Source organism: Carlito syrichta, unplaced genomic scaffold (assembly GCF_000164805.1).
Source record: "Carlito syrichta isolate Samal-C Ts95f unplaced genomic scaffold, Tarsius_syrichta-2.0.1 Scaffold304335, whole genome shotgun sequence".
Lineage (NCBI taxonomy): Eukaryota > Metazoa > Chordata > Mammalia > Primates > Tarsiidae > Carlito > Carlito syrichta.
Window position 1 is genome coordinate 21,977 of NW_007248431.1, and position 14,621 is coordinate 36,597.

Sequence of the window (14,621 nt, forward strand, 5' to 3'; positions counted from 1 at the left end):
CTTCACAGGGTAGGGGAGCCCATAGGCGTGGGCATGGATAGCAGGGATAGGGGCAAGGGGAAAACAGACCATGGCACAGGGGTTGGTTACAGGGGCACAAGAAATAGCAGAAAGAGGTAGGGCAAGTATGTCCCTTATTTCTTGAACTAATTTTTTCTGTCACTCCCTTCTTCTCTCCTTTGGCAACTTCAATTCCTTGTACATTACTTCAGTTCCTTGTATATGCTTCTTGAAGTTGTCCCATGGCTCTCTGATGCTATCTTGCTTTGGATTTTTTTCTTTGTTTTGAAGCATTTCTGTTACTATGCCTTCAAGTTCACTAATCTTTCCTTCTGCAACGTCTAATGTGTTATTAATCCTACCCCACGCATTTTTTCAGCTTGATGTTATAGTTTTCATGCTTAGAAATTTGTGACTTTTTAATGATCTTCCTTGTGTCTACTTAACTATTTGAACGAAGGAATATAACAAATTGTTATAATAACTGCTTTAATGTCCCTCTTCTTTGCTAATTTTAATATTGGTATAAATTCTGGGTCAGTTTGGATTGACTGTCAGACTGATTATTCTCACTTGGGATCATCTACCTGTTCCTTTTTGTTCCTTGTTATTTTTGTTTGAATGCTAGGCATTGTTAACTTTACCTTACTTGATGGGACATATTCTTGTATTCTTATTCATCTTCAGGAACTTTGCAATTTAATTGTGTGCTTGGAAACAGCTTTATCATTTTGGGTCTTTGTTTTTTGTTAGATGGATCTGGAGCAGTGCTGCACTGGTCTCTGTGGACTCTCAGCTCCATTTCCTCCACTCAGGTAATCCATTCTGCCTCCCTTTGCTGCAGTCTAGAAACTCTTTCCAAGTAGTCATAGGGATCACCTTGTTTGTGTCCCATCTTGCTGGGATCACAGTCTTCTTTTTGGTATCCAGTTTTTTTTCTTGTAGAGATGGGGTCTCTCTGTGTTGTCTAGGCTAGAGTACAGTGGTTATTCACAGGCACAATCATGTATACTGTAGCCTTGAACTCCTAAGCTTGAGGGCCTCCTGTCTCAGCCTTCTGAGTACTGGGACTACAGGCACGTGCCACCATATCTGGCATGATATCGTGTCTTGAAACCATTGTTTTATGTATTTCAACTGGCTCCTTTGGTGATTTCAGGTAAGAGGATCAACCTAGTCCTTGTTACTCCATTTGGGCTGTTAAGTTGCAATCCCTAATGTTTTCCTGCTTCTTGTCTCCCCATCCTCTCCAAACAGTATTGTAAAAACACAGTTACCAACATTTCCTTCAAGAATTTTCTAAGTGCTAGGATTTTGCCTATGTGATTCCCATCTGTCCTCATAACCACAGGGTTTTTTTTTTTTAAAATCAAGTAGGAGTCTCACTCTGTTGCCCAGGCTAGAGTGCAGTGGCATGCTCATGGCCACCACAGTCTTCACCTACTGGGCTCAGGCGATCCTTCTGCCTCAGTCTTCCAAGTAACTGGAACTACAGGCATGTGCCACCATGCCTGGCTCATTTTTTTTTTTTTAACTTTTTTGTAGAGATGAAGTCTTGCCATGTTGCCCAGACTGGTCTCGAACCCCTGGGCTCAGGTAATCCTCTCGTTTCCATCTCCCAAAGTGCTGGGATTACAGGTGTGAGCAACTGTGCCTGGCATACACAAGGGTTTTTTTTTTTTTTTTTAACTTCATCTTTACTTTGAATAGCTAAAAAATGAGGCCCAGATGATTGCTGGTTTGGAGCCCAGACAGGCCTGTTAGCCTTGTTGCAGAATTGCCAGGGGCATTCCGTGACTCCTACAGGAAGGCTCTGGCTCTTCATTCTTAAAAGTTCCCACTTGTGGCCTGGTCTTTGATGTGTCCATGCCCATATGCTCTGTGTATCTTGGCTTTGTTGGATAAGAACATGTGCTTGGGTCTCATACAGCCACTTGACATTCGAGCGAAACATGGAGTGGGATGGCCACTAGGCAGGGAAGCAACCAGAGAGAGGTCAGTGGTCGGAGTAACCCAGGCCTTCTGATTCCAAAGTCCAGAGCACCTTTCTCGGACTTAGAATCATATACATCTGACAGGGTGGTGAAGACAAAGACCAGGACCCAGGAGTGGATAGGTCTCAGCCTTCCCTGTGCTTGAAAATTCTGTGATTCTATCTCTTCTTCTGTGGATCAACATCTGGACTCCTTTTTTTTTTTTGAGTTGGATTCTCACTCCGTCACCCATGTTGGAGTGCAGTGGCATGCTCACGCCCATCCCAGTGTCGACCTGTTGGGCTCCAACAATCCTTCCGCCTCAGCCTTCCAAGTAGCTGGAACTATAGGTGTGCGCTACCACGTCTGGCTAATTTTTTTTATTTACTGTAGAGACACGGTCTCACCAAGTTGCTCAGGCTGGTGTTGAACCCATGGGCTCAGGCAATACACTCACTTTGGCCGCCCAAAGTGCTGGGATTACAGGCTGAGTCATTGAGTCTGGCCTCACCACTGTCTAAGACAATTCCATGTTTCCTGATAATTCATTAATACATCCAGACTGTGCTTGTAAATTTCCTTTCATGAAAGTGGTCAGTCAGGTACAATCCTTGTTGCTCAGTATGATTGGGTCCTGGGACACAGCAAGGCTAGAGACAAGAATCACGATGACACACTGGGAGATTATCCATGCAAGGTGGCCTGCCTGCTAGTCCCAGGTCATTCTGAAGTGCTTGCGTGTCCAGAGAAGTGACCTCCAACACTGAAATGAATTTCTGTTTGGAGGGAACCAGATGACATCAAAGATCGCTTCTGGGTGTGATGTCCTGTCACCGCCTACTTTAGAAGAGAGTTCTACAGGGCAGGGAGGGAAGTGAAAGTCAAAAGGAAAAGGCAAGAGAAGTCAGGATGGTTTGGTATCCAATGTGTGTTCATTTATTTTACACTTACAAAAGAAATCGCCCACCCCTTTGCCCAATTCCCCCAAAAGTCTCTTTTTACAAACATTTAAAAATTAAATTCAAATGAAGATAGACAAGTTAATTTCAGTACAAGTGTAGCTGTCATAATTCGAGTTTATATTTCCTACAAGTGACCAATGTCCAAGTGACTTATAGGGAAATCCTGATTATTGGCCAAAGGAAAATTCCATATAACAAGTTAGCAAATTCTAGTACAAAAATAGTCCGTGTGTTGGAACAGCTTTCCTTTTACATAGGTCTCCGGTCAGTCTGCTGACTGCATGATAACCTAACGCTTCTGGGTTCTCGCTCTCACAAATGGCTCATTTGACATAGCTGAAGCAGCACGGTGCCTGCAGTGGCAGGGGCTAGTGTCCACCTAGTGTCCACCTCGGGGCTGTGCTGGAGAAGGCAGGCCTTGGAGTGCCTTGTTGGCCCTGGGGCAGCTGGGCTGGGTCCCAACCCCAGCTCTGCACGGGGCGCCTGGAAAGAAGGACAAGCCGCCCACTCCCGAGGCAACATCAGGCCCAGGATACAGGGCACACTTTGCCCAGGGAGCTGGGCTGGCACTGGTGCAGGACAGCACATCTCCTGTCAGTGTTTCCTCCTTCCACCATAGCCTGGCCGGGTGAGAGACGGCCCTCCATGTTGTCAGCGGCGAGAGTGAGAGCCTGCCCTTGCTGCAGCTGGGGCAGGTTGGGGCAGGCTACTTGTCCCTCAGGATGTCGAGCTGCTCCTGACACTCGGTGAAGAGACGCTGGAAACGGAGATTCTGCCCAATGACTGGCAGCAGCTCCTTCAGTAGCTCCCTCTTTCGCAGACCCTGTGGACACAGGAGTGACAGTTGAGTGACAGTGTCAATAAAGAGACCCAGATTGTATAGGACATCCCTGCCCTGGCAGAGACCCTCATGTCTGCTCATCGGAGAGGAAAAGAACGATTCCTCTGCATGCGAGAAATCCTGGAAGAGCTGAAAGTCTGGGCACACCTGGGGGACAGGGTAGCAGGTGAGGGGAACAACACAGCTCAGGGACACAGGAAGGATGAGGCTAGCAAAGCATCTGCTCCTCCATCTGCTAGCACAGCCACTGTTGATGTTTCCAGTGATTGGGCAGTGGCTGCAGTAACTTAACCTCAGGGCAGGATGAAGGTGGAATATCAAGGCTGAAGGTCAGGTTGATGGCCATCTGGGAGGGGCTGCTCCCTTACACTGGTGCTCCTGGGGACTTGAGGTCAAGCCCTGGGGCAATGACATGCTGGGAGGCAGTAACTAGCTGTGGTTTTCCAGTCCTGCCTGGGGTACTCTGCCCTTGGCCCTTGCCCATGTCTCCTCTACATTGGGGCACACCAATACCATTGTCTCCAATGCATACTGCCAGGTGGGTCTCTGTTACACAGACTAAGACCAGAATCCTGAGCAGTGCAGCTGCCACAAAGCAAAAACCAACAGGCAGACGACACACACCACTGGAAGAGAAGACCCGAGCCCTTTAAGTGTGAGAGACACCCCTGTAACAAGACTAGAAATGACAGGAAAGATAACCAAGTAATTAAGTATCAGATTGGAGCAACACAGAAGTGCAGGAGATAGGATTAAGTAGGAGAATGGGTACTCAGTAGTCCATACTCTAAGAGGGAGACTTCGACATTAGAGTGCAGTAGTCAGAACAGAGACCACACTATCTGGTCCTTTACAGAAAAAGTCTGCCAACTCCTAAAACAGACCATGTTTCTGACAAACACACAACTAAGTGAAACTCATGGGTCAAAGAGGAAATTAATTCTAAATAACGGACATAAAAAGTGAGTTGGGCATGGTGGCTCATGCCTGTAATCCCAGCACTTTGGGAGGCAGAGGTGAGAGGATTGCCTGAGCCCAGGGGTTCAATACTAACCTGGGCAACTTGGTGAGACCTTGTTTCTACAATAAATCAAAAAATTAGCCAGGTGTGGTGGCGCATGCCTGTAGTTCCAGTTACTTGGAAGGCTGAGGTGGAAGGATTGCCTGAGCCCAGCAGGGCGAGGCTGCAGTGGCTGAGAGTTTGACACTGCACTCCAGCCTGGGCGACAGAGTGAAACTCCAACTCAAAAAAAAAAGGGAGTAAAAAATGACTTATAACAGTGGTGATAAAAACACTGAATACTCCAAAACTGGTAAGGTTCAACAAATGTAGGGCTTTTAGAGACATGTACAAACATAAAACAGCTTATACTATGTTAGGGAATATAAAAGAATGACAAACCAAGACTCTAACCTAGAGGTATAAGGGGGGGAAAAAAAAGAGACACCAGATAAAAACATTTTAAAAAAGGAGAAGAAGCTGGGCTCGGTGGCTCAGCCTGTAATCCCGCGCCTTTGGGAGGCTGAGGTGAGTGGATTGCCTGAGCCCGCGGGTTTGAGACCCGCCTGGGCAACTTGGCGAGACCTCATCTCTACAATAAATCAAAACTGAGCCGGGTGTGGTAGTGTGTGCCTGTAGTTCCAGCTACTTGGAAGGCTGAGGCGGAAGGATCGCCGGAGCCCAGCAGGTCGAGGCTGCGGTGGCCAGGAACAGCTACTGCACTCCAGTCTGGGTGACAGAGTGAGACTCCAACTCAAAAAAAAAAAAGAAGCAAGATGACAAAAAAAATTGAAATCAATAAAATAAAATTGAAAACAAAGTTTCAGTAGAGAAGATGAATAAACACAAAAGTTATTTTTTGAAAAGACTACAGGACAAACTTCTGGCAAGATTAATCAAGAGGGAGAGTTCAAATAAATAATATTAGGAATAATAAAGGGATATAATTACAGATGCAGAAGAGATAAAAATATGAGTATTATCAACAACTTTATGCCAACAAATTTGAATATTTCGAGAAACAGGGCAGATTCTTAGAAAAATATAATTTATAAAAACTGTATCAATAATAAACAGGAAGGAGGAATCAATCAGTACCACACAGAAAAACATCAGGTATACTAAGTTTTATAATTTACATCTATGAAACTTCTAAGGATCAAATTTTTATATAAACTCAGAGAATAAAAAATGAGGAATTCCACCTAACTCATTCTATGAGGCAAATATAACTTTGTTTCTAAAACCAGACAGGGATAGCATGAGAATGGAAAATTCTAGACCTATTTCATCCATGAAACAGATGTATAAATCCTCTATAAATCATTAGCAACAAATTCTAACAGTGAATAAAAAAAGACAATAACTATGATCAAATTAGGCTTATCCAGGAAAGCAAGGAGAGGTTAATATTAGAAAACTTATACTATATTAAGAGATTTTAATACTGTACAGGAGAACTTAGCAAGATTAAGAAGACATAAGAAGAAGACATGGAATTAGAAAATAAGATTAAATGCTTATTTAAGATGACCTGAAGGCCAGGCATGGTGGCTCATGCCTGTAATCCCAGCACTTTTGGAGGCCAAGGTGAGAGGATCGCTTAATGCCAAGCATTTGAGATCACCCTGGGCGACACAGTGAGACCCTGTCTCTAAAAAAAAAAAAAAAAAGAAAAAGAAAAAATTAAGAAGACTGACTTAATTGCTTATTTCATATAGACAAAACTACTGATACACAAATTAATAAAAAAAAAGTGTGGAAGAGTGTAGAAAGATGGGTAGTGACTAATATACCAAAGTAAAATTCATTTACCTACAGCAGCAATAATTAGAAAAATATAAATATCATAATATGCACAATAAGATATCCAAGAATAAACCTAACAAAAGATGTATATGGCCTATATGCTGAAAATTATAAAACTTTAAGGTTTTTAATACTAGTTTTAGTAACTTAAGTAAAGTACTAGTATTTTACTTTTATTTTATTTTTTGAGTTGGGGTCTTACTCTGTAGCTCAGGCTGGAGTGCAGTGGCATAATCACAGCACACCGCAGCCTCAAACTCTTGGTCTATAGTGATTCTCCTGCCTCAGTCTCCCAACTAGGTGGAACTACAGGCGTGTGCCATCATGTCTTGCTAATTTTTAAGATTTTTGTAAAGACGAGGTCTTGTTATCATGCCCAGGCTGGTCTTGAATGCCTTGATTCTGGCAATCCTCCCACCTTGGCTTACCAAAGTGCTGAGAATACAGGCATGAGCCACTGTACCCAGCCAGTATTAGTATTTTAAATTAAGGCATTAGCCGGGCTCGGTGGCTCAGCCTGTAATCCCGCGCCTTTGGGAGGCTGAGGTGAGTGGATTGCCTGAGCCCGTGGGTTCGAGACTCGCCTGGGCAACTTGGTGAGAACTCATCCCTACAATAAATCAAAAATCAGCTGGGCGTGGTAGCACGCACATGTAATTCTGCTACTCGGAAGGCTGAGGCAGAAGGATCGCCGGAGCCCAGCAGGTCAAGGCTGCAGTGGCCGGCAGCGGCCACTGCACTCCAGTCTGGGTGATAGAGTGAAACTCCAAATCAAAAGAAAAAAAAAAAATTAAGGCATTAAAGAAAAGCTAAATAAATGAAGAGAAAATGCAATATGGTAAAGATGCTAACTATTTCTAAGCAAACCTACTGAGTCAATACATCTGTAATCACTAATAAGATAATTCTAAAATTTATATGGAGGATTAAAAAGCCAATAGTTAAGATCCTCACTATCTAATCAGATATGTAGGTTTTTCACTTTTCATTCTTTTCTTTTTTATCAAGAGACAGGGTCTTGCTAGGTTGCCCAGGCTGGAGTGCAATGGTGTGATCATAGGTCACTGTAACCTTGAACTCCCAGGCTCAAGAGATCCTCCTGCCTCATCCTCCCAAGTAGCCAGGACTATAGGCACATGCTACCACACTGGCTAATTAAAAACATTTTTTTAATTGAGAACCTCTCTGAACCTATTCTGGTCCAGGGGCTGCTCAATTAAAAAAAAAATTTATTTTTGGCTGGGTGCAGTGGCTCAGGCCTGTAATCCCAGCATTTTGGGAGGCTGAGGTGAGAGAACTGCCTGAGTCCAGGTGTTTGCCATCACCCTGGCCAACTTGGTGAGACCTTGTCTCTACAATATATCAAAAAATTAGCCGGGCGTGGTAGCACACGCCTATAGTTCCAGCTACTTGGAAGGCTGAGGTGGAAGGATCGCTTGAGCCCAGCAGGTCAAGACTGCAGTGGTCGTGAGCATGCCAGTGCCCTCCAGCCTGGGTGACAGAGTGAGACTCTGACTTAAAAAAAAAAAAAAAAAAAATTTTACAGAAACGAAGTCTCACTATGTTGCCCAGTCTATTCTCAGACTCCTGGCCTCAGGCAATCCTAATGTCTCAGCCTTCCAAAGCACTGGGATTATAAGCATGCACTGTGCCCAGCCAGTTGTGTAAGTCAATTATGAAGCAAGAGTAATTTAGACAGATCTTGTAAATAGATCCAAACTTTAACATATGAGAGAGAAGGCAAAACAGATACAGTGGGGGAAAAGAGGGAGTTATTTAATAGATATGAAACCAAGTAAAAGTGGATCCTTAATTCAGAACACACCTCCAAAGGGTTAAGAACTAAAAATGTCAAAATTGTTAAAGAATCTAAATGTCAAAATGTCAAAAATTTCTGCTTTTTAAAGCAAAACAATGAAAATATAATTAGTGATTTATAACACATATAGAAGTAAATAGTAGACAACAGCATCACAAAGGCCAGAGGGAGGATATAAATTAAAAACATTAGGTGGGTGTGGTGGCAAGTGCCTATAGAGGCTGAGGAGGGAAGATCAGCTGAGCCCAGGAGGTCAAGGCTGCAGTAAGCCATGACTGTGTCAGTGCACTCCAGTCAAGGTTTCAGAGTGAGACCCTAACTCAAAAAAAAAAAAAAAAAAAAATTTTTATAAAATATATGAAGTAGCATTACATTTCTTGAAGGGAGAGTGTAATAAGTTAAAGATATATTATATGCCCTAAAACAACCACCAAGACCAAAAAGCAAAACTATTTTTTTCTCTCTTTCTCACACACACACTTCAAAAACAAATCAACAAAATAGCCAATAAACTAACAAATGGATAAAATGGAATGACAGAAAATAATGAATTCATTCAAAAGAAGACATAAAAAAGATAAATGGATAAGATAGTAGATCTAAACCCCAAAATATTAATAATCATGAAATGTCAGCTGGGCATGGTGGCCCAAGCCTGTAATCCCAATACTTTGGGAGGCCAAGGCAAGAGGATTGCCTGAGACCAGGGGTTCAAGACCAGCCTGGGCAACTTGGTGAGACCTCATCGCTACAATTAAAACAAAAAATAGCTGGGCATGGTGGCTTGCACCTGTAGTTCCAGCTACTTGGAAGGATGAGGTAGAAGGATCGACTGAGCCTAGCAGGTCGAGGCTGCGGTGGCTGTGAGTGTGCTACACTGCACTCCAGCCTGGGCAACAGAGTGAGACTCCATCTTAAAAAAAGAAAAAGTATCTTAAAAGCAGCAAGAGAAAAGCAACTCATTACTTAAAAAGGATACTAAGATTATCAGTGTGTTCAGCAGAAGAACAAATTTAAAGCAGTGAAAGAAAAAAAACTGACAACTGAGAATACTATATCCAGCAAAAATGTACTTGAAAAATGAGGAAGAGATAAGAATATTTCCACATAAATAAAACCCGAGGGAATTCATGGCTAAAGACCAGTTCTACAAAAAAAAGCTAAATCAAGGTCCTTCAAGGACCCTGAATAAAGTCCTTCAAGGTGAAACAAAAGGATGCTAGACAGTAACATATAAAGTTTTCCAGTAAAGGTTGATAGATGGAAAAAATATAAAAACCTAAATTTCTATAATTTTGGCTGGTAACTCTATTTGTTAATATTTTATGGAATTCAAAAGATAAAAGTATACAAATAATTATAAATCTGTTAATGGGTATATAACACATAAAGATATAATTTTTTATATCAATAACCTAAAATAATGGGGAGGGAGTTATAAGGAGGTAATGTTGCATGCAATTGAAATTATTAATCAGTTATAGTTATAGATTGAAGAACTTTAGAATGTTTTATGTAATCTTCATGGCAACCACACAGAAAATATCTGTAATATATACACAAAAGGGAAGGGAATCAAAACATGGTACTAGAAAAAAAAAACTAAACACAGGAGAAGTCAGCAAAGGAGTAAATGAGGGATAAAAAAGTTATAAAACATATGGAAAATTAATTTTAAAAGGAAATACTAAATCTTCATCAGTAATTACTTTAAGTGTAAATAGATTAAAATTTCTCAAAAGATATAAATTGGCAGAATAGATTTAAAAAAATAGGATCCAACTATATGCTATCTACAAAGGTCTCAATTTAGATCTATGAACATTCACAGGTTGAAAGTGAAAGGATAGAAAAAGACATTCCATGCAAATAGTAATCATAAGAAAGCAGGATAGCTACACTAAATCAGATAAAATAGACTTAAAAAGACTTACAGTAAAACTATTACAAGAGAAAAAGAAAGACATTATATAATGATAAAAGGGTCAACTCACCAAGCAGATATAATAATTATAAACCTAGATGCACCAAATATCAAAACTACAAGTGTATGAAGCAAACATTGTAAGAATTAATGGGAGAAATAGACAGCTCTGCAATAATAGGAAACTTCGATACCCTACTTTCAATAATGGAATAACCAGACAGATTATCCATAAGGAAATAGAGGACCTGAACATTCATTAGGTGAAATGGACCTAATAAACATATAAAGAAAACTTCACCCAACAGAGCATACATACTTTCCTCAAGTGCACATGAAACCTTCTCCAGGACAGACTATATGTTAGGCCACACAATAAGTCTTAAAACATTTTAAAATACTGAAATTGTATAACAGTATCTTTTCTGATCACAATGGAGTGAAACTACAAATGAAATGGATCAACAGTAAAGAAAAACTAGAAAATATTGTGGAAATTAAAAAAACACACTATTAAGTAACCAATTATTCAAAAAAGATATATTGAGACAAACAAAATGAAAACACAATATACCAAAATTTCTGGGATACAGTGAAATCAGTGCTAAGAGGAAAAGTTCACAAGTGTAAATACATTAGAGAAGATCTCAATTCAATAATTTAACTTTACACCTTAGTGATCTAGAAAAAGAACAAACCAAACCCAAAGCTAGCAGAAAGAAGGAAATTATAGAGATCAGCACAGAGACAAATAAAATACAGAACAGAAAAAATAACAGAGATAATCAATGAAAGCAACAGCTGGCTCTTTGAAAAGATCAACAAAGTTGATAAGCTTTTTTCTTTTCTTTCTTTTTTTTTTTATTTAAAAACAGAGTCTCACTCAGTCGCCTAGGCTGAAGTGCAGTGGCCCAATCCCTGCTCACAGCATCTTTGACCTCCTGGGCTCAAGTGATCTTCCCACCTCAGCCTCCACAGTAGATGAGACTACAGGTGCACGCTACCAGACTCAGCTAATTTTCTGACTTTTTGTAGAGATGAAGTCTTGTTATTTTGCCCAGGCTGGTCTTGGAACTCTTGGGCTCAGGCAATTCTCCTGCCTCAGCCTTCCACAGTGCTGAGAATACAAGTATGAGCTACCACACCCAGCCTTGATAAGCTTTTAAGCTAGACTAAATAAAGAAAAGAGAAAATTAAAATTAGAAATGAAAGAGGGGATGTTACAACCAATGTTACAAAGGCAACAAGGATTATAAATAAGAGAATATTATGAACATCTGTATACCAACAAATTGATAACTTACACAAAAGGGAAACATACAACCTATCATTTGGTTTCTCTGGTGTATTCTACCAAACATTTAGAGAAGAATTAACACCAACCCTCCATGTGCTTTCACAAAAACTTGAAGAGGTGAGAACACTTCCTAATTCATTTTATGAGGCCAGCATTGCCCCGACACCAAAGTCAGAAAAAGGTACCACAAAAAAACTATTAGACCAATATCCCTTTTGAATATAGTAATGAAAAGAGCCTCAACAAAATATTCACAAGCATAATTCAATAGCACATTAAAATAATTATACATCACAATCAAGTGGGATTATTTCCACCTGCAAGGATGGTTTACCATGTGAAAATCAATTAAAATACTATATCACATTAACAGAATGAAGAAAAAAAAAACCATGATTATCTTGATACAGAAAAAGCATGTGAGAAAATTCAACACTCGACAAACTAGGAATAGAAGAAAACTACCTGAACATAATAAAGGATATATATAAAAAGCTCACAGCTAACATCATATTCAAAGGTAAAAGACTGAAAGCTTTTCCTCTAAAATCAGGAAGAAGACAAGGACTTCTATTTAACACAGTACTCAAAGTCCTAGTCAGAGTAATTGAGCAAGAAAAATTAAATACATCCAAATTGGGAAGAAGTAAATTATCTCTGTTCACAGATGACATGACATTAACATAGAAAACCCTAAAGATTCCACAAAAAATGATTAGAGCAAACAATGAATTCAGCAAATTTTCAGGATACAAAATTAACACACAAAATCAGTTGCATTTCTATATATCAACAATGAAAAATCCAAAAATGAAATAAAAAACAATTCCATTTACATACCATCAAAATAATAAAATAGAAATAAATTTAACTATGGAGGTGGAAGACTGTATAAAATGTTGTTGAAAGAAATCAGCATATCTACAACATCCCAGAACATTTTCTATATGGTACAAGATGACAAGATGGTTTAAGACAGAAAATGGCTCATATACTACATAAAATGATGTAGTGTAAATTAGTAGATGTCAGAAAAGTAGACTATTCGTAAATGAAAGAGTCATGTACTCATGGTTTTTTTGTGTGTTTTGTTTTCATGTGAGGAAACAACAGGCATGTGTACACAGTGTGGCCCTAATTAAGCAAGTCAATAAGACACAGTAAATGGAAAGACATCCCATGTTCATGAATTAGAAGACTTAATACTGTAAAGACATCAACACTACCCAAAGTGATCTATAGATTTAATACATTTCATCAAAATCCCAATGGTGTTTTTCATAGAAATAAAAATCTATGTTAAAATTCATATGGACCCCAAATAGACAAAACAATCTTGAAGAAAAACAACAAAGTCGATAGTTTTACACTTCCTGAAACAAAACTTATTTTACAGCTACTACCTTTCAGTTTTTGAACTAGATGACTATATCACCAATTAAAATAAATTTAAAATGAATTTTAAAAATTAAAAAATTGAAAAACTGAAAAGAAAGAGTATATAGTAAACTACTATAAACAAAGCAAAACATTCTATCTGCTTGTAGTACTGGGGTCAAGTTGCAAGAAGACCTGTCCTCTGGCCTGAAAGGCCAGTCACCAAGTATACTCCCTTAACCATGGGCTCTCAGTAAAGGATGGTGTTCCCCACTATTTCAAGCTGCAAGATATAGAACTTTGCATGGTCTGGGACACAGCCCATTACCACCTCTCTGGTCAATTCCTCATATCCTACACTGAAGACCTGCAGAAGAAGACTTCTCAAGAGTTGGGCATGGATGGGGAGATTGGAGCCAGCAAAGAACCCACTAACATGAAATATGGTTGCTCAGTGCCCCAACCCTATGCTTCCTGTTCTTCCTGCTGTGTACACTGCACCAAGATCCTTGAAGCTGAAAGAAATCTGGACCTTTGGGGTCCCTGTGTTACACCAGCAGCTCAAATCAAAAACAGCATATAAAGATTTCCTATAAGATATAGAGTTCCTATAACTCAATAAGAAAAATAAATAGTAACAGAAAGTTCAAAGAAAAGGAAATACCAAAGTATTTCTACCCAAAAGTATACTACTCAAAGTGACCGAAAGATTTAATATACTCTCCATCAAAATCCCAATTCCCAAATTCCAAAGAAAGTGGCTTTTAAATATATAAAACGATGGTCCCCTAATAAACAATCTTGGGGAAGCTGGAAGTCCACCCGCCATCCATAGCTGCATTTTGCTAGTTATTTCAAGGACCAATTCCAATTGAAAGACCAGTTTTCACCAGAGGAGTGTTCACAAACTCAACAAAAGAGCAGAGGGCTCATGCTCACTCATCTCCTCTGTCCCAATATCTAGCTGAAAAGACAGTAAACACCCCCCCAAAAGGGGGGGCGGGCGGAAATAAATCCAGAATAGTGGTGAGGATAGAAGAGGATGTGGCAGACACTGGGATTGGATATGTCTACGTCTGCTCGAAAACCTCTTCTTCTACATATCATTTTTACAGATGCAGAAATACTGCTTATTTCCCAGCCTCCTGTGTGATAGGGTGCCCAGGTGATTTAATGGTTGCCTGTAAGGTTCAGGCTAGTTTCTGCGAAAGCTATTTTTTTCTGATGAGAAGGGTGGATGTTGCGGATTCCAGCTTTTTCCTGTTTTCTTTCCTCAAACTGGGACATGAAAGCCACCTTATGACCATAAAGGAAAGGTCAGGAAAATCACAGAGACACAGGCTACCATTTTACTTCCATATTGCTTATTTTGGAGGAGAGAAAAAACCAATTTTAGCCACCATTAGATGAGCTATCATTTACCTGCAATTAGAAAGCATTCGTCAGCTGGGCTTGGTGGCTCAGCCTGTAATCCCGCGCCTTTGGGAGGCTGAGGTGAGTGGATTGCCTGAGCCTGCGCGTTCGAGACCCGCCTGGGCAGTGAGACCTCATCTCTACAATAAATCAAAAAATCAGCCGGGCGTGGTAGCGCATGCCTATAATTCCGGCTACTTGGAAAG

General features: G+C 40.2%; 1 protein-coding gene across 2 annotated transcripts in view; it reads right to left on the reverse strand.

Annotated features, from left to right (window-relative positions):
- Positions 1-2,886: 2,886 nt before the first annotated feature.
- Positions 2,887-14,621, reverse strand: part of LOC103262074 (protein HIRA) — a 90,738-nt gene continuing 79,003 nt past the window's right edge. For both annotated transcript variants that reach the window (XM_021713184.1, XM_008059677.2), the window contains one exon: positions 2,887-3,758. In XM_021713184.1, coding sequence (XP_021568859.1) covers positions 3,642-3,758 — 117 coding nt within the window. In that variant the 3' untranslated portion in view covers positions 2,887-3,641. The remainder of the gene's footprint in view (positions 3,759-14,621) is intronic.